The sequence below is a fragment of the Monodon monoceros genome, unplaced genomic scaffold, assembly GCF_005190385.1.
Source record: "Monodon monoceros isolate NGI ecotype Baffin Bay Population unplaced genomic scaffold, NGI_Narwhal_1 Super_Scaffold_13, whole genome shotgun sequence".
NCBI lineage: Eukaryota > Metazoa > Chordata > Mammalia > Artiodactyla > Monodontidae > Monodon > Monodon monoceros.
In genome coordinates this window covers 78265126-78289047 of record NW_021703769.1, presented here as the reverse complement: position 1 = coordinate 78289047, position 23922 = coordinate 78265126, and the positions used below count along the sequence as shown (strand labels likewise).

Genomic DNA, 23922 nt, shown 5'->3' with positions numbered 1-23922 from the left:
CTGGCTCCCGGTGAAGGTATTGCCCCAAGCATGACTGCAGACTTGGGTCCTAGCCCCAGCCCCACTACTCCCCTGCTGGGTGACGCTGGGTGGCTCCCTGAACCTCTCCGAGCTGGTTCCATTTCATCACCCGCAAAGAGGGAGCAGTGACACCTGCCCAAAACACCCAGGACACACTTCATGTCGGGGTGCCTAGCAGGTTCTATTTCCTGTCACATTTTGTTTTCTTTTCCTATTTTGTTATTTATACACTACATGCATGCTTTTCCAAATTCAGAAGGTATTGAAGGTTTACAGTGCCTTCAGTGAAAAGTCAGTCTCTCTTCTCTCCCAGCCACTTCCACTGCCCTGAGGCAGCCGCTATTCCTGATCCCTTGTGCATCCTTTCGGACAGTCTCTGCCTGCAGTGCATCGGCAGACATGTGGTTTTTTTTTTTCTTTCATACACAAATAGTAGCTTAGTGGTTACACTGAGAGTTTCACTTCTTTTATCTTGGAGAGCCATGCATATCTGTACACAAAAAACACCCTTGTTCTCTTTGCCGCTTACCCAGTTTTCTGTTGTGTGGAGGTAACATCCATCATCTCTTTGATGTCCCCTGCTAGTGGATGAGCAGGTGGCCGCCATCATTTGCTTTCACCGAACGATAGCATGGCTCACACGTCATTTTGCACATGAGCAAATGTAACCAAAGATATATTCCTAGAAATGGAATCCCTAGGTCAGAAGACACGTGTGGGCGGGACTTCCGTAGGATGTGCCAAATTTCCTGCTGCAGTGGTCGTTTCAGTGTACACAGCCATCAGCACACAGGAGAGAGCCAGCTCCCCGTGTCCTCGCTAGCACGCTAATTATCAATCTGTGACCTTTGGCTAAGTGATCAGTAGGAAAATAATGGTTTCTCAGCGTACTTAGGGCTATTTTTTCAGGTGGTTTATCAAGGCCCTTATCAGTCATCCTCAGCTACTGAGATTTGCCCCCTCTGCCTGTTCACCCTTCAGGCATGTGCCCCCATCCCTGGGTTTGCGCGAGGCCCCCTGGGGAGTGAGAAGAAGTTTGTTGGCTTCTTGGTAAATTTGGGGCTCACTCCCCACCACCGTGGGCTGTTCTCCCGAGGGCCTTCAGCCTACTCAGCTCCAAGCCAGGCTCCCCTCCCCCACTATGAATTCTAGACCCACGCTGACCTGGTCATTGTCCCCCAGTAACCTCCAGTTTGTCACGAGCCCTTCTGGAATATAGCTTCCAGAGTGGGGCTGGGCCTCCCTTCTGTGCTCTTGCTTCACAGAGCAACATGAACAGATCAAACCCGCCCTTCTCCCGGGCACTAGATCTTTAATGATGCTACCCACAATCCCCTTAGCTTTTGGGGGCCACACTTCCCAGATTTCTGGTTCGAAACAACAGAAACCAGTTTGGACTAATTTAAATAGAAAGGGGTTCATTAGAGGCTATTGAGTGTGTCATGGATTCTCCGGGAGAGCCAGAGAACCAGGCCCAAAGGCCACACCCAGCCAGGGACAACGCCCCAAATCACATGCCAGAATCACACCCCCACTGACGCCCTGGCCAGACCCCTCATCTCATGCCGACTCTGGACGCCAGGTGCTGCCACCACAACTGTTACCCAGCCGCACCCCCTGCATCCCCATGGAGCTGGGAAAGCCTGGGCGGCATCTGTGCTGGGAGGGGCCTGCCTCTGAAGATGGGGTGGGGGGGAGGGAGGAAGGCCCTGGACAGAGGAAGGGGGTTCAGGTGCTGGGCATCCCAAAGGGTGATGGCAGTCCCTGCAGGGTCTTGAGCTTCTCCATGCTGCACCCCAGATGACATCCCTTTAGCACCCACTAGATGCCACCTGGACTCTGGGCACCCACGGTTTTCTCATTTGGTTCTCATGACAACCTGTGAGTAGGTGCTGTCATCCCTTTTTTCCCGGTGGTTCCCGTGGTGCCCGGCATCCTGCATCACTCCACTTCAGAAGAAAGGGAGGAGGCTCCGTGGGGGCTGCCGGGAGGGCCTCAGGCTGCTGCCCACACTGACCCCATCCCCACTGACACGCAAGACCCTTTCCTCTGCACTGCCTGGTCCCTGGCCCAGTGTCCTCAGAGCACAGCCTCTGAGCACAGGGACTCCTGGGGCAGAATGAGGTCTACACTGAGGATTCAGCCAGGGAGGCAAGCCGAGCTTCCAGCACTTTCCCAGAAACCAGTTTCTGGGGAGGAGGTGAGTCAGAGGGTGGGACGGGGAGGGGAGCTCAGCCTGGCTCCACAATCAGTCCAGACCCTCCATCTATGGGGGGGGGGGGCTACAGAGGGGACTCCTTTCCTAAGCGGACCACTGCTCTCATTTCCTATTTCCCTCATTCATTCATTCATTCAGTCAACTGCTTATGTCGTCAGCATTCAAGGACTGGTGCTGGGTGCTGGGGGTCCATGGGAAAACCAACTTCCCTCAAGGGGTTCACAGTCAAAGGGAAGAGATGGACATCAAAGGTCAGGTAAGTGCTACAGCAGAGAAATGAATGAGGAATACAGAGGAGGGAGGGGGCCCAGGATCTTCAAAGAGGAAGTGACATTTGAGCTGGCTTTCAAAGGATGCACAGGTGTGCATGATGGGGTCCAGGTGGGAAGGGGATGCTCCCAGTGGAGGGGGCAGCCTGAGCAAAGGTGTGGGGAGTGGTGAAGCCTGGGGTGTTCTGGAAACATCCAAGAGGGAGGTGTCAGAGGCCTATGGAACCTGAGCCTGTGAGGGCAGATGAGAGCCAGCCAATGGAGGGTCTTGACTGCTGGGAGGGAGCTCGGATTTCTCCTGGGCAGGGTTTGGAGAAGCAGAGTGACGTGGATGGACTTGGGTGCTGGAAATTCAGTGGGTTGACATTTTGAAATGTTAGCATGTGGGTCTCCTTCCCATCCTGAACTTCCTGTGCCCCTAACCCACGTCATTTGAATCGAGTACCCCTGCCCACATATTTTTAGGGACCTACAAAATGTTTCAATTTCTTTTAGAATCAGAAGGAAGAATGAATAGGAATGAATATGTAACAATGAATCCAGCCTGGATTGCATCCATCTCTATACCAGAGTGGTCGTAAAATATGTTTTAAGACCTTGACCCACACTAGCAAAAGTGCCTAAGCCTCGTGAAGGTCTTAGTGCTCCTGGCACAGGCCAGGAGGCAGCTCTTGAGTTTCGAAGCATGTCTATGAAATTCACGGCAAATCAGTAGCGTAGAAAGAAAAAAGTGTTTGAATTGCAGAGTCTGGGGTTTTGAGCATCAGAGGAGACTTGGAAGGGCCGGGAGGACCAGCTGCCCTTCCACCTCTGCCAGGGATGAGGAAAGAGGCTTAGACAAAGGTGAGCCCCCTGGGTGCTACCCTAGGGAGGGGGTTGGATCTGAATCGGCTGAAATGAGAAGTGAGGGTCTGATCAAGATTACATTGAGTGATAGGAAATTAAAATTTTATTTCTGGATCTCCTGAGCTTGTGTACTGCATGCCTTGCCCATCACACAGGACTATTTTTGGAGCTGCATCAGCCAGGGCTCCACTCCACACCCCAATAAACATTTTAAAATGCACCCAGTGGGGTGTGGGGGGGGGGAATGAGGGGTGGTCCAAAGGTACAAAGTTCCAGTTATAAGATAAATAAGTCCTGGGGAGGTCATGTGCAGTGACTATGCTGTATTGTATGTTTGAAAGTTGCAAAGAGAGTAGATCTTAAAAGTTCTCCTCACAAGAAAAAACTTGCAACTATATGTGGTGACGGATGTAAGCTATTGTGGTGGTCATTTCCCAGTCCATACCTATATCAAATCATTAACCTACAATAAATGTTGAGTGTCAATGATATCTCAGTAAAACTGGAAAATAAATTTTAAAAAAGCCACCCATACCATGTTCCTCAAAAGATTAAAAATAGGATTGTCATATAATCCAGCAATCCTACTTCTGGGTATATTTCCAAAAGAAATGAAAACAGGGGTTTTCACACCCTTGTTCATTGTAGCTTTTTTTTCACAGTAGCCAAGAGGTAGGAGCCATCTAAGTGTCCAGTGATGGATAAATGGATAAAGATAATGTGGGGCTTCCCTGGTGGCGCAGTGGTTGAGAGTCCGCCTGCCGATGCAGGGGACACGGGTTCGTGCCCCGGTCCGGGAAGATCCCACATGCCGTGGAGCGGCTGGGCCCGTGAGCCACAGCCGCTGAGCCTGCGCGTCCGGAGCCTGTGCTCCGCAACGGGAGAGGCCACAACAGTGAGAGGCCCGCGTACAGCAAAAAAAAAAAAAGAGAGAGAATGTGGTCTATACACATACAGTGGAATATGATTCAGCCTTTAAAAAGGAAGAAATCTGGACACCTGCTACAACAGGGATGAACCTTGAGGACATTATGCTAAGTGAAATAAACCAGTCACAAAAGACAAATGCTATAAATTTTACTGATACGTGATGTCTAGTGCAGTCAGACTCAGAAAGAGAAAGTAGAACGGTGGTTGCCAGGGTTCGAGCCTCAGGGAGGGAGAATGGGGTGTTGTCGTTTAATGGGTATAGAGTTTCTGTTTTGCAAGATGATAAACTTCGGAAGACTGGTTGCACAGCAATATGAACGTACTTAGCAGTACTGAGCTGTGCCCCTCGAAATGGTTAAGGTGATACATTTTATGTTACATGTTTTTTTGTTTTCTTTTTCACCACAATCAAAAAAATGCACATATGCCCCAACTTTACATGCATTTCTGTGGCTGTAAAAATATTTGAAAATAATTTTATAGTTTAGCTTTGGAAGCTCTTTGGATTCCAGGAACTCATTTGATTTGCTGCTGGCCTTGATTTCTCCACAAACATCGTGCATTCTTAGGAATCTTGGGGATTCTTCCAAAGTGAGAGAATGTAATGTGACCTACAAATTGTTTTCAAGTACAGTGACATGTCTTAAAATGCTAAATTTAACAATGGATGAAACTGACATTTAGAAGAAATTTAAGTAAACATTTACTATTTTTAAATTTGGGGTTTTTTTTTTTTGTATTTTGGAGCCAGTGCCCTTCCCCTTCACCAGACTTCAAGGATTGTAATGAACTGGAGGCCCCTTGCCCACAGGGTCTCCCAGGGAAGCTGTCCCTGCCCAGAGGAAAGGCATGCCGTCCTTCTGTCCTCCCCCCTCCCAATGCCAAGTCTCGGCCGGGACCCAGGAGAGGACTTCTGGGAGGAGACAGGACCCAAGAGAATAGGGCAGCGCAGGCATTGCTGTAAGTTAGAGAGGAAGCCAGAGAAAGTGGATCACAGAGAGGAGCGGGGCGGGGGTAGGGAGCTGGGTGCAGGTCAATAAGACCTGCTGTGTGACTGTGGGCAAGTAACTCAGCCTTTCTGAGCCTCATTTGCCTAATCTGTAAAGTGGGGCAATGGTAGTGGGGCACCTCATAGCATGGCTATGAGTAGAGCTCGCTGATGTCAGCAGAGGCACTTTTCTGTGCTGAGAACTTCGGGAACATCCTCTCACTAGTCCTCACAGGAGCCAGGGGCCGTTCCCATCATCCTCCTTTTATGGATGAGGAAGCCACAGACCAAGCCCCTACTATGTGCGGGCCGTGCCTCATCGTCCTTGGTCCTCACCACAACTCCGGGACAAAGGTTATGTCTGCTTTGTAGACAAGTTGCTGCAAAGGCATTTTGACAAAGTCACCCACTCCTAGCATGGCCCCCAATCTCCCTGGGAGGACAGAGAAAAAGAGAAACAAGTGGAGAAAAACAGAAGCAGAGAGACAGACAGGAAGTCAGAAAGAGAAAATACAAAGACAGAGGGAACGTTCTAGACCCTGACTGAGCTGGGGGCAGAGCGAAGTGGAATGTTGCTCCCTGCCAGTTCTCCCCAGGGACCCCTTGTGCGGGGCCGGGAAGAGACTGCAGGTCCCTCGGGGCAACCCAAGGTGGCCCAGAGTGGTCTTGGGCCAAAGCCTAGGTGGGCAGGGCAGGCACACAGCTGCCGACCGGTGTCCCTGAGGTGCCCTGTGGGCATGGGGCTCCCAACAGTGGCCGAGCAGGGCTGCCAGGAGGACCTCAGAGGTCCCCTTTCTCTGAGGCCTCCCCAGAGCTGCAGTCACTTAAGCCCCTCAGCCCCAGCCCCTGTGGCTGAAAACTGCCCCTTCCCAAAGCGGAAAAATGAGGCAAGGCAAGTGGAATACCAAGAGACTTGGGTTTTGAAAGATGAGGGTTGGGAATCCAGAGTCTTGGGCCCAGATCTCTGCCCCAGCCTCTCGGAGCAACCAAGGGCACTCCCTTTCCATGGAGGGTAGACATGTTCCAAGTGGACTTCCTGGAAGAGGTGGCATCAGGCTGGACTTGAAGGAGCAGGGCTGGGGCTGGGAGGTGCGGGCAAAGGGGCCAGGCACAGCTCTCAGGGCACCCCCTGAGCAGAGATGGCCCGGGGCTGGGGGGGCACGGCGTGATTCTGAGGAGACCCTGAACTCCAGAACCCTGGCTGAGCCTCTGCCAGCTCCCAGGCGAGAAGCATGACTATGGGCAGGACAGGGGACTTGGCATGGGGCCAGCACAGCAGGAGCCACAACATAAACTTGTCGTGGCTTCTGGCGCCACCGCCTCCCTGCTCCAGCTCTGGACAGGCGCTGGCTGGGCTGACAGACACCAGGAGCCTTGGAGCCGCGGTGAGGTGGGGAGGTGGACGGCTGGCGGAGGCGGCTCCTGGAGGGCTCCAGCACACCCTTCACCCCTGCTCAAAGGGCTTTCCACACCGCCACGTCAGCTTCTCCACTTTCCCAGCTTCAGTGCTCGGTGGGTGTTACCGAGTCCGAGCTCATACTGCTCACTGCAGGGCAGGCCATTAAATCAAGAGATGAGTTGCTGGGGCAAGGAATAGTGACTTTATTCCCAAAGCCAGCAGCAGACTGAGAAGATGGTAGACTCGAGTCCCAAAGAACCATCTTCCCCAAGTTAGAAATCAGGCTTCTTTTTTTTTTTTTTGTAGTACGCGGGCCTCTCACTGTTGTGGCCTCTCTCGTTGCGGAGCACAGGCTCCAGACCCGCAGGCTCAGCGGCCATGGCTCACGGGCCCAGCCGCTCCGCGGCATGTGGGATCCTCCCGGACCGGGGCACGAACCCGTGTCCCCTGCATCAGCAGGCGGACTCTCGACCACTGCGCCACCAGGGAAGCCCCAGGCTTCTCTTATACTAAAAGGGAAGGAGGTGAAGTCCTGGTTCCGGCCAGACTCCGGAAGGGGTGTGTTAATTTCTTCCTTCCTGCAGTCATCCACAGGTGGGCCTGGTCAGGATGTTCCCCATGAGCTAATCAAAGGTATTTTAGCTTAACGCTCATTACCTGGGAGGCAGGGTTCCCAGAGATGCGCCATTATGTATAATATAAGCGTATAGGCAACATCTCTTTAGTGATTAACTTGTAATAGAATACAAAGGCCCTTTTCTATTACCTGGGCACGTGGGACCCTGGCCTCTGGGCACCCTTTAGCCCTCAGCTCACCGGGGTCTCCCTGCCCTACTTGCCCTCAGCAGGACCTCCACTGTCCCTCCTAGCATCCCTGGGACCTTCTGTGTGACTGTCCCCTCCCTCCCCTGCTGGTCTCCACCCATGTCTCTCTGGCCTGTGCCTGAGTGAGGGGCAGCCAGGCTGACGGTGTGCTCAGTACAGAAGGACCAGGCCTCCCAGGGCAGCAGACAGCTCACCACCCCCCAAGCTCCCCAGGGGCAGAGGCCTCTGTCTGTTCCCTGCTGTGGCCACAGTGGCACACAGTGACAGATACTTGCTGAATAAACATGGACTCCTTTTCTTACAGTAAAACACACTTTTTTTAAAAAAAATTTATTTTTGGCTGCGTTGGGTCTTCGTTGCTGCGCGCGAGGGCTTTCTCCAGTTGTGGCAAGCGGGGGCTACTCTTTGTTGCGGTGCACGGGCTTCTCATTGCGGTGGCTTCTCTTGTTGCAGAGCACGGGCTCTAGGCGCACGGGCTTCAGTAGTTGTGGCTCGTGGGCTCTAGAGCGCAGGCTCAGTAGTTGTGGTGCACAGGCTTAGTTGCTCCGCGACATGTGGGATCTTCCTGCACCAGAGCTCGAACCCGTGTCCCCTGCATTGGCAGGCAGATTCTTAACCACTGCGCCACCAGGGAAGCCCAAACGCACATATCTTAAGTGAACAGCTTGATGGATTTTTACACAGGTATACCCCCGGGTAACCATCCCCCAGATGGAGATCTAGAACATTTGCAGCCTCCAGCAGACTTTCTCGTGCCCCAGTCCGGGGACCACCTCTACCCCAGCTTGATCACCCTGGTCAGTCTTGCCTGGTTCTGATCTCCCTACGGATGGGATCACACAGTGCAGATTCCTCCGCGTCAGGCTTCTCTCAGTGTAATAAAGTCCAGGACAGTCACGCACGTGGTTGCCTGGGTCAACTCTCCACACTTCATCATTGCTGAACAGCATTCCACAGTGCGGATGGAGCTCCCACAATGCCCTTCGCCCATGGACGGACCTCTGTACTGTGTCCAGTTTGGGCCTGTTATGAATATGGCTGCCATGAGCATTCTTGGATATGACTTCTGCTGGACGAGAGCGCAAGTTTCTCTCTATAGAGGAAATACCATGAGCAGAACTGCTGGGTCCCAGGGGGACATTAGGACACTGAGTCCTAAGCAGGTAAGTTCTTGCTGTCCCTCTGTGGGCATGTCACACCTGTCCCCACCCTCTCCTCAGTGGACCCACCGTGTTGCACCGCCCAATAGCAGAAACTCTAGATCCTTTGGTCTTATTTGGGAGAGCTGGACAGCTGTCCTGACCTCACTCCTGCCATCCCTGTGGGCCCAGGGGCCCCTTTCACAGCAGAAGGGGCCACTGGCTTGGGCAGCAAGGAGAGAGCCCTCTCCCCTAAGAGGGCACAGAACTTTCTTCCTGCAGGCTGGGAATGCTTCCCATGGCACTTCGGGACTGCCTACTTGGGGTCTGTCCCTCTGTTTTGGCCACCTTGTTCCCATAGGACAGCGGGCTGTGGTCTGGTCAAGCTGTTCCTGTCCCTGGTGCCCAGCACGCAGCCCGGGCAGCCGGGGATGCACAGAAAGGTGGGATGGGAGAGAACAGCCTGAGATAAATGTCCCCACTTTGGGGACTGAGCCTGGAGGTATAGGCTCGAGGTCCAGTCTGCCTGCAGCTTTTAACTCCTTGGGGCTTTGCTGTGGGCTTGGCGTCCCTCCGGGGTCCAGGTGGCATTGAGAACCTGCTCTTCCCTTCACCCCGCCAACTGCACCTTAGACATAAAGCAGCCCAGCTGGGGACAACCACAGCCATATTGGCCACGCTCCCCAGGCCCCAGGAGTCCACCTCCCAAATAGCCCAGGCCGGAGCAGGTCCACGGTGGGAAAAGAAGGGGTCTCCTGCTCTGTCGAGGCAGAGAAGGCCTCCAGTCAATGTCTCTGACGTTCTCAGAGACTCCGCAGGGGCCTGGTGGCTGGGCAGAAGGGCCAAGCTGTGGCCCTGGGACAGCGGGCGGTCAGGCTCCGTGAGCAGAGGTGCTGTCTCCCGCCCTGCCCTTGGCCCTCAGCCCAGATCCAGGTTCCTCTCTTCCCAGAACTTCATCCCCCTGAGTGGTGTTACGTGCTTTGCCCTCATTAACCTCCGGAACCTTCCAGAAAGAAGTGGAAATGCCCGGCCTCATCCTCCCACTGAGGAAGCTGGGGGTGGGGCAGAGAGGAGGACAGGGGATCACCCTGGCTGCTGCCCAGATCAGAGGCAGGGCTGGGGAGCTGACCACCCCTGCCTTCCCCCCAGGGGCCTGCAGCCCCCTCTGCTCCCCTCCAGTGGAGTTCTGAGACCCCTCCTGGTCCACCCCTGCTGGATTCCCATCCTATGTTTTCTACCCTGGTGGCACCTACCACAACCCCCATTTCTTCATCTGTAAAATGAGGCTAACCATGGGATTGCCCCAAGGATTTGGGGGTTCATGTACGTGAATTGTCCAGGCCCGTTCCTGGTGCCCAGTAGGTGCTGGACAAGGACCAGCCCCTCCTAAGTCATGGTGCCCTCTGCGCACGGCGTTTGCTCTCTTGGGCTGGAGTGACTGGGTGGGGTGCAGGGATTGAGGAAGGGGGGTTGGTCTGAGTATCCCAGTCTCTGTTCCCCATCTGTCTGTCTCAGTCCCTTCATCCCACGAGGGATGGATGGAGAGGCAGCCTCGTGGGCAGCCAGGAGGGCAAAAGGAAGAGCGTTTGTGAACCCTGAGCCATCAGGATGACAGCGGAACCTCGGGCCTGACTCTGGGCAGCTCAAACCCGCCTAGCAAGCGACACGGCTCCCGCCACACCACCTTCCCAGCAACCCTGAAAGTCCCCAGGGCCACAAGCGAGCAGCCTGCACCTAGGCCTGGGCTTAACCGACGGGGCCTGGGAGGGTGGAGGAGGCCACCCCCTCTGCCTGGACTGTCCTCCTGGGAAGGGCCTCCAACAGGGTGGCTAGGACCCTGGAGAGACGCCTCTCTCAGGTCACACCCTTGCATGTTTGTGTCCCAGGTGGAAATGTCCCCCAGGGAGCTTAGGCTGATGGAGTGGGACCCAGAAGCAGCCCACGCCCCAGACTCCAGATGAGCTGATTCCTTCCTCTCCCAGGCCTCACAGCCCCTCCTGCTTGCCTGGCTTCCAGCACCGCCTAGATCTTCAGACTTTACTGTGTGAGCCAGCATTCCCAGGAGAGCCCCAGATCCATGCCAAAGAGGGCATGTAAACACACACTTGTGGGGAAGGGGGGGCAGAACAGTCCCCTGGGACTACCTGGGCTCCCGCCACAGGGGACAACCGGGTGTCTGGAGAGGAACCAGGGCATGGAGATGGGGAGCCTGGAGGCTGCAAAGGGCATTGGGGGAGGGGCCCGGGGTGACCCCTCTGTACCTGCCGGTTGGGGTGATGGGTTGTGAACGGTCCCCATCCCTGACACACATAGTCTTTCTCCCTCGTCCTTCTGCTTCCCTTTTGCCCTTTTCCCCTACTGAGCCCAAACCTGGAACAGGAGCCAGTTTTCTGATTTTATCTTGTGTTTATTGCGAAACGGCCGTGTCCACCTCTCAGCTCAGACGGCTTCCCCCCAGGGAGTGAGAGAGTTCCCATGGCTTGTCAGAGTTAAAAACAGAGACAAAAGACTGTAGTCAGAGGCAGAGAAACATAAGAGGAGAGGATACAGAGAGAGAGAGAGAGAGAGAGAGAGAGCGCCAGAAAAACGGGCAGAAAGGCAACGGGATACAGCAGGTCCTCTGCCCTGATCTGTTGGTCCATTTATCAGGTTGACATCAGGTGACGTGTGGCGCCACTTCATGGCTCAAGGCCATCGTCCCTGAGTCTGTTTTCCTCAGGCTTGTGTGCCTGACAGCTGGAGGGCTGAGTGGGTTGATGTGCCGCACCCTGTGGTCAGTGTCACCCCACCAGGCCCTGCTCCCGGCAGCAGTGTCAGCGCTCTCTGTCCCATGATGGCCCCCTTGTTATCTCTGTGCAAGTCTACCTCTCACTGATGCAGTCCTTGAGGCCCAGCACTGAAGTCAGTGACTGTCCCCTGAGTGTGGGAATGAATGAATGAGTGAATGAATGAACACGGAGGGACTGAGTGACCTGAGGACCCTACCGCTCATCTCTTCCATCCTTTTCACGGATGAGAAAATTGAGGAGGGTCAGACAGGATGCCAGGGCTGGGGCCCGGATATGGACCCTCCTAGGGCCCTGGCAGCTCCGGGGCACTGCTCCGCACAGCGCTCCCTGAGAGCAGGTCCCACGACACAGCTCCAGAGCCGAGGCTCCCTCTCTGCTCCATAGGGGTCACCATCAGCAGCTCTATGGGGCCAGCCACCCTGGCTCGGGCCTTCCCTTCCAGCCAGTCCTGGACTCCCAGGCCCCAGAAGAGCCCGGGGAAGCAAGGCCAGGCACAGCTGAGGTTCCACGGGGAGCCTGGGTTGGTTGGGGGTGGGGCATCCCACCAGCCCCGGGCTGGGCTCTGAGCTCAGCACCGGGCATGTCCCAGGGAGCTGGATTAAACTTTGTGGCCAGGCTGTGCCTGTCACAGAAAGTGGTGCATGTTCCCCGTGGGGGCCTGTGGTCCGGGACAGAGGTTGATTGGGGTCGTCTTCAGAACTCAACTCGGGGGCTGGAGGACCAGGGAACCAGGAGGAGGTTTGGGGCTGGGGGCAGCTCTAGGTTTGGCTGTGGGGTAACATGGTTGCCTGAAGGCCCTCCCTGGGATATCCGGTCAGAGGCGGCCAGGATCGCTGTACTCCACGACTCAGGGGTCAGCTTCTGCAGAGCCCCCTCTGCACGCCCAACCCTGGCCTCAGGCAGCCCTCCGTCTGGGACAGGACTCTGTGGCCCCTTTCTCTAGTCTGGAGCCCACAAAGGTGGGGAAAGATCTGATTCCACAGGATCAGCACAAAGGCGGCCTGTGCCCCCTCTGTGATGCTGTGATATAATAAGTAACACACGTTTGGTCTTTGTCTGGTTTTTGGGCACAGAGCTCTTAAAACCCCTGCAATTTTCTGAGTGCTGGTGTGAGAGGAGCATCTTCTGTTATCCATAAGGGGTGCCCCTTTCAACCATGCCTGAGTTTATGCTAATAAGGTGACTCTGTGTGGGCCCCTAGATAGCTTTTTTTCTTTTTTAATTTTTTTGGCTGCACCACGCAGGATCTTCGTTCCCTGACTAGGGATCGAACCCCAGCCCTTGGCAGTGAAAGCGTGGCATCCTACCACTGGACCACGAGGGAATTCCCCCTAGATAGCTTTAGGGTGGAACCAACCATGTGACTAAAGGGCTGGAACTTTCAGCCCTATCCCCCCACTCTCCCTAAGCAGCCTCCAGGGAGGGCACTGGGGTTGGTTCAATCATCAATGGCCAATGATAATCAATTGTGCGTATGTCATGGAAACTCCATAAAGACCCTAGACAATGGGGTTTGGAGAACTTCCGGGTGGATGAACACACAGAGGTGCTGGGAGGTGGTGCCCCCAGAGAGGGCATGGAAGCTCAGCACCCCTCCCCCCATACCTCACCCTGTACATCTCTTCTAGCTGGCTGTTCCTGAGTTGTATCCTTTATAATAATCTAGTAATAGTAAGTGAACTGTTTTCCTGACTTTTGTGAGCCGTTCTAGTAAATTATGGAATCTGAGGAGGGGATCATGGGAATAAGCTATTTGTAACCAAGTTGAATAGACGTGTGGGTGCCCCATACTTATTCCTGGCATCTAGGTGGGGACGATCTTGCGGGACTGAGCCCTTTACCTGTGGGGTCTGCACTAACTCCAGGGAATTAGTGTCAGAATTGAATTCAATTGCAGGACACCCAGTTGGTGTCCAGAGAGCTGGAGAGTTGGTTGGTGTGAGAAAAACCCACCCATTTGAGGAGTTCCTTGGTGGCCTAGTGGTTAGGATTCGGCGCTGTCACTGCTGTGGCCCGGGTTCAATCCCTGGTCAGGGAACTGAGGCCCTGAAAGCCACTTGGCATGGCCAAAATAAAAATAAAAAACAAACAGGAAAACCCCACACATTTGGTGTCAGAAGTGCTGTGAGTAAAAAACAGATCACAGTACCCTCTAAGGCCATTCTTGGCCCCTCTCTGTCCTGCTCTGGACGCAGGTCTAGCTGGCACATGGACCACACCGTCCAGACCCCCCGCCCTCTTGCTTCTGGTTAGGTGTGGTCAGCACGCGATCAGAAGGCCGGAGGAGAAAGGCCGGGGTATTTAGTCCCCCGGCTCCCTCTACCTACAGCCCCCGCTCCTGTCAGGCAGACCCTTGCCCGTGGCTCCTGCCCACTGGCTCTGGAAACACCACCAGCCCCCCAGGGACGGGAGTGCTTATGGCCCCATCGGTGCCCTGGGTCCCCTTAATATGCTGCCCAAACCCTTGTAAATGCTTTCAATTGCCCCATTAGACAGCGTGCCACCTGTTTCCTGCCAGTGTCTGACCCATCCTGGGTGCTGGTGGAGTGCAGGGCCTTAGAGTTACCCAGTTCAACCTTCGCTTTTACATTAAGGGGAAAACAGGCCCAGAGAGGGTAAGTGATCTGTCCAAGGTCACCCAGCCCCAGGGTTGGGGCTCATGGCTGCTCTGGAAAGGCTGTGGAGAGATCAAGGCTTAGCTGGGCAGAGGCTGGAATTCTGTGTGCCCCCCTACCCTCCCTGCCCCTCCCAGGCCGGTCATGTGACCATTTCCTCCGCAGCAAGAGCCAGATGTGTGTGCACCGGCTTAATAAACCCATTAGGGCCATTTGCACCACCCGGACACAGGCACCTGGGCATGCAGCCAGAGCCCTCCTTCCCTGCCCCATGCCCCAGGGGGTGAGGCCCTTCACGTAACAAGGGGCATCCCCTGGCCTCCTCGCAGTCCCTCACCCCACCCTCCAGCTGTCCCCAACCTGCCCACCCAGCAGTCACCATGGTTTCCAGGCCTTTGTACACGCTGCTGATCCTGCCTGGGTCCCCTTCCCAGGTCCACCTGTCACAGTGCGGCCCCTCCTCCAAGGCCACGCCTGCTCAGGAAGCCTCCTCCGGCCCTCAAACCTCTGCACTCCCTCCATCCCTTGTGCTGGCTGGTTTCCCCTCCTCTCCCACACAGTGGTGGGTGACTTGAGGACAGAACCTTGCTGGGTCATCTTGGCCCCAGGGGGGCCTGGCCTGGAGTGGAGTGGATGATGACAGGTGCTTGGTGCCCTGCATTAGGTTTGGGGCTCGAGTCTGAGCCCAGGCATCTTCAGGGGCTGCAGCTTCTCACGCATTTCCACACCCCCACCCCGGCGTGAGCACAGAGGTCGGGGTTGAGCCTAGAAGCTCTAAGTCCTCCAGCCAGGAGGAGAGGCCAGATGGAGGGACACCACAAAGGGGAGGCGGGGGGACTTCCCTGGTGGTCCGGTGGTTAAGACTGCGCTCCCAATGCAGGGAGCCCCGGTTCGACCCTGGGTCAGGGAACTAGATCCCCCATGCAGCAACTAAGCCCGCACGCGGCAACGAAGATCCCGTGTGCCGCAACTGAGACCTGGTGCAGCCAAATAAATAAATAAATATTAAAAAAAAAGAAGAAGAGGAGGTGGGGGGCGGGGGGTGGCGCCAGCAAGTGCCAGACACGCAGGGCAGGTGAGCATGATCACCTCCTTGGTTTGGCTTCATCAGGCCCAGTGGGACCACTGGAATCATCCCCACTTTACAGACAGGGCCATTGAGGCCAGAAGAGAGGCTTGCCCTGCCCCAATGGCTCAGCTGGCCTAGGACCCTGGGCTTCACCCCCGGTTGCTGTATCCTCCCAAGAGGAGCTGGGGACAGGGATGCAGGGAGACTGACCAGGTGTACAATGACACAGCCATTCAGGGGGCTGTCCCCAATAATGGGGACATTTATTTCTGACAGGGACAGGCCCAAGCTTTGGACTAAGGACACCCTCTCCACCTTCCTTATTTGGAAACACTCTCTCCCAGGGCTCTGAAGCAGCAGGGCGAGCCCCTAGCCCATGCTCTGCAGCCTGGACCAGGGGCGAGGCAGAGGGGCAGATGGGGGCCCCCTGGAGCCTCTCAGGAGCCCCCCTCGGCTGAAGGGCTGAACATGTGGTGGGTGTTATATCTTCTCATGCACGCCAGCTCCCCTGGGCCAGAGATGGACGTGCTCCCACAGGTGTCGTAGCTGGGGGGGAGCGGGGAGGGGAGGAGAGATGGAGAGAATGAAGAATGCAGGGCCTCATGGAAATCCGATGTCTATTGCCTAGAGGTTGGAGCGCTATTCCTCTAAACCTCACAAATCCAGCTCTGTCTCCCTGCCCTTTGTCATCACCCCACCGCAACGCTCCCCTCCCCCACTCCCCACACCCAGGATGCCTCTAAAACACCATCTGCCTGTTTCCCCTGATCACAGCTGCCACTGGCGCTCTCTGGCTTTCAGCATACAGCCCATTTCCTCAGCTGGGATCAAGGCCCAGGCCTTCCTGGCCACTCTTCTGCCCCCAGACCCTCCCCCTCCTCTCCAAATCCTCGTCGGGGACCAGACGTCCCTTTCCTCCAGGAAGCCTTGTGGACACCCACTCCCCACCAGACCCCAGATGAAGCCTTGAGCGCTCAAGTCAAAGCTCAGCGCTTAGATTAAAAGCAATTCACCTCCACCTGGATGTCTTCCACCTGGAACATCTGCTCTGCGCTCCCACTCGCAATTCCAGCTCTTGCCACCAGGGGGCAGATGGTGAGCACTCAGAAAATGTGCCCCCCCCCAACCCCTCAGCAGGTGTCAGGCAGAGGGACAAGAGAGGGAGGGGTTAATGCACACACCACCCCCACCTAGAGGTTCTAGAACCTTGAGGATCCCTTGATCAATAATTGTTAGCCCTGTTCGGCCTTCAGGGAAAACCCTTCTAGCAGAACAAGCTGGGCTGGGGGCCTGGGCTGGGGGCTTGGGCCGGGGCGTGGGGAAAGGATAGAGGTGGCCCAGGAGAGGGACTCCACCCCTCCCAGGGCAGTCCCGACCCCCTCCACTTACCAGGTGTAGATGAGCAGGGTGAGGAGGGTGGTGAGGACGACGGCCAGCAGGACCGACAGGATGGCAACGATGACCACGGTGCCCGCGCTGTGGGGCCCTGGGGCAGCCTGGAGTGCCTCGGCTGAGGGTGTGAGGGGGCCCACAGGCAGGTGGGGTGAGAAGGGAGGAAAGAGATCTGACCTGAGAAGGGGGGCCTGGAACAGCCTCCAGACCAACCACCTCTCACCACAGCCCAATGGGGGCGGGGCTTGCAGGTGGCCTGGGGAGGGGCACCTGCAGACAGCAGGATGGTAACGGTGGCTCTGACTGACAAGGGGCTGGCCCATTCCACCCCGAGTCCTCAGGAGCCCCCAGGTCCCTGGGCCCCCAGCCCTAGAGTTTGAGCTGCACACCTGGCCCCATACCTTGCTGCAGGTGGGTCTCACTGGACCACTCTGTTTCAGCCATGGGTCCCCTGTCTCTCACCACCAGAAATTTCACTCTGAACAGGAGACCCAGCATTGGGGGTGGGGGGGTCCCCAGGACCTGAAACCCTCCAACCCTGGTGCCTGTCAGTCTCTCCCCCTGACTCCCAGGGCCTGGGGGGAACAGCCTAGAGCTAAAAGCACAGCCTTAGAGTCCACCGGAAGGGGCTCCATCCCAGCTGTGACTGGGATGTCTCAGCTGTGTGGCCTTGGGTGCATCCCTTGCCTTCTCTGCGACCCTTAGGGTCCTCTCTTGGGAAATGTGTGTGGAGCGGACTAGATACCTCAGCACAGAACGTCAGTGAACAAGCCCTGAATGAGGAGAGGTGGGGCCAGGGCCCACCACTCTGCCTGGATGGGGAGACTCCACCCACATGGTCCACATGGCCCATGGGGGCGGGGGCTCAAGTTGGGGGCCCTCTGCTCAAGAAGGCGGAAGAATTCACCGCGGACTCCCAGGCCCCAGCCCCCTACTCCTAATGGCAGAACTGGGGCCAGGAACCCAGGCACTCAGCTGGGAGCCACCCAGGATCAGGTCTGGACACAGGCAGGAGCCCTCCCACCCCAGCGCGGGGCTGGCCGCTCACCGGTAGGGGCCCGGGCCCGGCAGGGGGTGGTGGCAGCCTCTTGTCATCGGGGAGCAGCTGGTATCGTTGGCGACATGGAGGACCCGGAGCTCGTTGCCGGGCTGGCCGCCTGGGTAGAGTGCTCAGCTGGTCCTCAGCGTGACGTAGTAGCCCCTCTGGGGCAAGTTGGCAGGGACCGGGGTGTCCTCCACCCTCTGTGGGGCAGTGAAGCTCTGGGTGGCTGAGGGTGGCACCGAGGGTCAGAAGGTGGGGGATGCATGGGCGCTACCCCATCCCGCCAGGCCAGACAGCCTCAGGCCACATCCCTGGCAGCACCTACCCCTGCTCCCTTCAGGCCCGCCTGCCCATTTCACAGAGGGGAAAGCGAGGCCTGCCCCAGCAGCACCCACCATGGCTGTGGGCCAACACCAGCCAGATGGCGTCAAAGTCGGCGATGTTAAGGTGACTGAACTGGCCCCGCGGCTGCTCCAGTGTGAAGGTGGGCTGGGTAAGTCTCCCTGCCAGGGTGGCGCTTGAGAGCTGGGGCGCATAGCTGATGCGCTCTGGGGCCGGTGCGGGCAGAGAGAAGAGGCTCAACAGCATGACCAAGTCCCCAGCGCCTCATCTGGGGGGGGACGGGCTCATGGCCCTGGAAGCCCCCGTCAGTGGGAGGAGTTAGGGCTTTTCCTGGGAGCTCTGGTCAGGCGTTAACCAGGAATGCTCCTTGGCACTTCTGTGTCCGGCCCCTGGTCCCTGCCTTGGGAGCCTATTAGGGGTGGGCACCATGGGAGGTCGGGGGGAGGCCTTGCCCCCCTGCGTCACCGGGGTCTCAGTGATGGGCAGGGCCTAGGGAAGGAGGACAGGTGGAGGCACAGGAGACCCTTCCCCAGCTGCATGCACAGTTCTTCTGGGGGAGGCGTCTTAGGTCCTGCTGGGGTCACACTCAGATTTGGGGCAGCCTGAGCCCAAGCCCAAACCTTAGGCCGGGCTCTTGACAGAGCCCAGTGACCTTGAGCTCTGACGCTCTGCAGGCCTCAGTTTACCCACCTCTCAAGTACCCCCCAGCTCCATCCACACAGTCTAGGTTGGTTTGCTTGATGAGAGGAATGAATGGCTTGGGGGTGGGGCGGGGGTGACACAGGAAGACCCTAGGCCCAAAGGTGGGCCTCGAGGAAGTGTCCTGGCTCAGATCCTAGGGTGGCCTCTCCTGCCCACCCAGTGCTCTGCACCTCCCACCCCGCCCCAAGGCTCCCTCCCCTTAGAGAACTTGTCCCCCTCTCAGCCCCTCACAGCTCTGTCTAGCCTTGCTGCTCTGCTTGGAGAGCTCAGAACCCCTAATTCCTCTCCAGGCCCCCTGAGGTGTCCCTCAGCCCCAGATACTGGAGAGCAGAAGAAAGATGAGGTGGGCTTTATGGAAGTCTCCAGAACCCTCTCCCTCTTTCAGTTCAGTTCAATGCAATTCATTTCCATTTAATTCAGCTCAACCCCAAGGGTTCAGGGCTAGAACCCTCCTCTCTCAGAGCTCTTGGCTCTAACGCTGAGGCCCAGGGCACACGGCATACAGCAGGTACTTAATGTTTGCTTAAAAGAGAGGAAAGACATGAAACAGCAGAGATGGGGGCATGGGGGCTGCATCTCTAAGTCCCTCCAGTTTGAGAGCCCAACAGTGAAAAATGACTGTAGACCCCCTTGGAGAGCTTCTTTTGGGGTAAGTGTTATCCTTGAAGACTTCTTTAAACCTCTCCTCGGGCCGGGGAGGAGGTGAAGGAGGGGAAGGAGGGGAAGGAGGGGAAGGAGGGGAAGGAGGGGATGGAGGGAGCCATTTGGTGAGAATCAGGCTCAGGAGGCACAGAGATGAGAAGCCCAAAGAGAGGGAGGAAGCATTCCTTGCTCCCAATCTTGGGGCGGGGGGTAGGGGGACTGGTGTCTGTCTTGTGACCTCTTCTGGTGGGCTGTCTCCCCTGACCCACCTGGCACCCAGTCCCCAGACTCGGGGCTCAGGAGGTGGCGGGGGAGGTGGGGTCTGTCTTCCTTAAGCCTGAAGCACAGTAGGCACCCCTGCCCTGCCCGACCCTCACTCACCCAGACTCATCCCCAGATGGAGGCAGGTCAGCAGCGGCAACAGTGCCGTCAGAAGAGAAGACTGTCCCCCGCTGAGCCTCATGGCCAGGCCAAGCGTCCAACTGTCTGTCTGTCTGAGGGTCTGTCTGCAGCATCCGGAGCCCCAGAGGCTCCGCTGTGCGTGTTGGGCTGGGGGAGGCTGCTTCTGGCACCTCCTGCTGCCCCTCCCACGTGCCCCCTTTCTCCCAGACAACTGGTTGGACCGCTTAGGGGCTGAATGTGCTGGCCCCAAGGATTTGGCATTGCAAGGGAGGGGTCTGAAGAGGAAAACTGCACCCCACCCCCGCTCCAGGAGGGCCTGGCTGGGGAGGGGCCCCGGAAAGAAGAGCTAGTCCTGGGGTCCAGGCAGCCCCAGGGACAGCCCTGCCGCGCCTTGTGGAATCTCCTTGTCCAAATGGTCCCCCAACCTGGCAACCACGGCTCCCCACGGCCCCCCTCTGCAGAAGGGAGTTATCCTCATTTCTCAGACGAGGCATAGAGCAGGGAAGGGGGCTTGTCCAAGACCACCCAGCCAGCCGGGCCAGACCCAGAATTGGAGCATCACCCCCCAAGGCAAGCCTAGGGGCACTCCCTCCCTGCTGTACCCCTACCGCCTGGCCCCGGAAGGGGGCTCCCCAACATCACCCTACCTCCTCTCCTTATCCAGGTGACCTGCCCTCTCTCCTTCCTCCATCTCTGGCCACTGCCAGAGCAGGGCAATCCCTCCTCGAGACAGAAGGTGCCCGGATGGGGCCCAGGGCCGGCGGGCAGAGAGTGTACTGACAACCTCTCACCTGGACTGGAGCAGCAGACCCTCAGGGTGGTCCCCTGCCCCAAGCACCAGCCCCCACCCCCGCCGGCCCAGCTCCATAGCTGACTGGAGCCACCCTCCTAAAACTCAAACTCCTTTGCGGAGCACTTAAAAATTTTTTTAAACAATTAATTATAAATATTCTTTAGTTATTAAAACACATTTAATTTATATCTCTATATAATCAAATATATAATCTATTTGATTACCAGCCCACCTGCATTATCTTGCTTTCCCAATATACTTAAACTGTGCAAATTGTTTATTTCAGTGAACTTCAAAAAAGGAGAATATTCCTACCCACACTATGTTATTACCTAGTAGGGTTTTTGTGACCAACTCTCTACTCGGACGAGCTAGTTCCAGACTTTTCAAGATTGAACATTACTGCATTTCACCAGTGATTGACTCAGCCCCCAAGGAACTGGGGGCCAAAAGCGGAGCGGAAAAACTCGGGAAGGCAGACGAGGTCGGGGGAGTTGAGTGTGCGCCTGGAGAGCCTCAACCAAAAGGCCGCTGAGGGACTTCCCTGGTAGTCCAGTGGTTAAGAATCCGCCTTGCAATGCAGGGGAACTAAGACCCCACGTGCACCGCATCGAAGAGCCCGCACACCGCAACAAAAAAGATCCCGTGTGCCCAATGCAACCACAAAATAAATAAATATTTTAAAACAAACAAAAAAACACAATAAAACCAAAGGTCGCTGGGACCCCTCTTCTAAGGCTTCTCCCCTCTCAGGTGGCTCAGGCCAGGCTCCGCCCGGAGGGCCCTCGCTGCCTTGCAGTAAGTACCCAGCGAACCCTTGTCCTTCAGTCCTACCTACCCCAGGGTCTGGCATCACTAGAAACTGTCCCCTGGTTGGCTTTGGTGCCTCCCCTAAAGTCCTCCCAGCACCTGGCATGTACCTCCATCTTATAATCATTGCAATAAAATGTATTGTTATATCAAGTGCATCCCTGTGCACACCTGGCCCTCCTCCTGCTGGAAGCTCCTCAAGGCAGGAACCGCCCCTCCTTCCTCACGGGGTGGCAGGGAGGAGGGGGTGGGCTCGCAGGGGCTGGCACAGGGCCGTTCGCGAAGCAGCCACTTCAGCGTCTGGCGGTTACCTGGACGGGCTTGAGTTGCAGGTCATCCTGAGATCAACGTTTAGTCATGGGACACGGAGGTCGCGCAGGTAGAACGTTAAGCAGGTGTGTGGGCCTCTGAGAGAGCGGGACCAGCGCTCCTGGACCCAGATGTGGAAGAGAGGGGGACACGAGCCGGTCCAGCTGGGGCCCAGCCGGCGAATCCCGGTCAGACCCAGCCCCGGAAAGGCTTCTTTATCTTGCCAGCCTGTTATTACAGAAATGGTCATACCTAGGAAAGTTGAAAATATATAGTACGAAGAATGCCCATACATATAGCCTCCACCCAGATTCAACAATTGTAAACATTTTGCTATATTTGCTCTCAAGCCTCTCCGTCCCATATATATATATATATATATATATATATATATATATTTACTGTATATATATATACACACACACTATGTTACTCTCTCTATATCAATATATACTTATATGTATATATAATACATATACTTATATGTAAATATGTGTATACTTACAAAACATATGTATATATAATATATACTTATAATACACATATATTTTGTAATATAATGTATATTGATAAGTATACAGATTTACTTTTTTCCCCTCTTTTTGTCTTTTGAAAGGCAGTTGAAAGCAGACATCATAACATGGGAAGAGCTTCTTCCTTCTGAAAGTACATTCTTGCCCATCGACTCATCTCAGATCCCCAGAAGCAGGCAGGGCAGGCTCGATTGTTAATCTCATAATACAGATGAGAAAACCAGGCCCCCACGGGGAGAGGAACTTTCTCAGCCCCGTGGACGGTCAGTGGCAGGGCTGGAAACCAACCCTCGGTCTTCTAATACCCAGGCAGGACTCTCTCTCTTTCCCCTTTTCATCTGTGTTTAATTGGGAGGCCTTGCAGGAGCAAAGGATTACGTTTCCTTCTCAGTTTTTCTGGCACCCTTCATTACTGCTCTGCACAAGGTCCTGCTTTTATTTTTTAATTTTTTCTCTTCGCGCCCATCTCTATCCCACTCCTGCCCTCCCCGCCTAGGCATCCAGTCTCCTTAGTTTGGTACGCGTCCTTGTATCAGTTACCTATGGCTACTCTGATATATATTATAGTCTTTGTCTGTGGTACGGGCAGCCCACAGCTCCTAAAGGAGCATCCTTTGTTCCCTGAAATAGCTCCAGAGGGATAAAGGTGAAATGCCTGTTTTTTGTTTTTTATAACAAGCTCCTTTCAACCACACCTGAGTTTATGTTGATGTGGTGATTTTGGAAATCCCCTAGATAACCACAGGAAGGGGGTGGCTGGTTGCCAGGGGAACCAGCCACCTGATTAGAGGGTTAGAACTTCCAGCTGCATCCCCCCTACCTCTGGGAAGGGGGGAGGGGCTGGAGGTTATATTAATCATCAATGGCCAATGGGTTAATCAATCATGCCTACGTAACGAAGCCTCCAAAAAAACCCCAATACTGAAAAAAACCTAAAATACTGAAAAATCAGTCCTTTCCCTACTGATGTGAAATGCTACTTTTAATCACACACCACAGATGTAGGCAATCTTCAGTGTCCCCTCTCAGCTTGATCTGGGACAAGTTCCCTTGGGTACCAGGGGTGTCCATACCCACAGCCCACTTGGGGCCCCAGCTGGCTCCGTTTGTCCACCCAGGCCCAGGTATGAGGGCTCCTTCCCAGACCCACAGGGCTTGAGGAGTCCCTCCTGGTCCTGCATTCAACCAGGGCTGCTGCATGTGGCCTAGTGTGAAGAGAGTGGGACCAGGATGCCCAGAGGGGCCAGGAAGGGCTGGGGGTGGTGGTGAGTGGGACATACCAAGCGCTGGGGAATAGTCTATTCCCAAGGACCTACCTGGCTGTGTACCTTTGGGGTGACTCATGGGACAGGGTGGGGTTCCGAACAACCCCCCCCACCCGACACACACACAGGGCAGCCAGGTAATGCTCCCAAAGGCCCACCCAGCCCTGTGTTACCACACAAGGCCCCAGCTCCATGGCAAGCATCACACCTTGCCCCGAGGAGGCGCACAGGGAGAAGCTCTGGGCTCACCCTCCGCAGCAGAGCGAGACACCAGATCTGCAGCCTGGGGTTTCAGGCAGAGAGGGAGAATGCAGGTGACCTAGTCCCTTCCCCTGCCACCAGCTTGACCTCGGGGCCACTCACCAGACCCTAACAGACACCCGTCTGTGCTAATTTCAAGGGGAAAAGACCCTACATACAGTTCATTGACCCCACCCTGCCCCGAATCTTTCTACTACACAGTGGTCCAGCCCCTTCCAGGTCTGCTTGTACACCCCTCATGACAGGCAGCTCACCACTTCTCCTGTTTAGTCAAAGCATCGTAAACCCAGAATCATAAACCAGAAAGCTCTTTTGGTAGAA

At 55.7% G+C, this 23922-nt stretch overlaps 1 protein-coding gene across 1 annotated transcript; it reads right to left on the bottom strand.

Annotated features, from left to right (window-relative positions):
- Positions 1-15342: 15342 nt before the first annotated feature.
- Positions 15343-19761, bottom strand: LOC114894217 (uroplakin-3b-like protein 1). Its single transcript, XM_029220719.1, has 6 exons — positions 19610-19761; positions 17938-18090; positions 17549-17657; positions 16902-16978; positions 16498-16618; positions 15343-15654 (listed from the first exon to the last, which is right to left on the bottom strand). Exons 1-6 carry the CDS (start codon positions 19689-19691, stop codon positions 15546-15548), a joined length of 651 nt encoding a protein of 216 aa, XP_029076552.1. The 5' UTR covers positions 19692-19761; the 3' UTR covers positions 15343-15545.
- Between the last annotated feature and the right edge of the window lie 4161 nt (positions 19762-23922).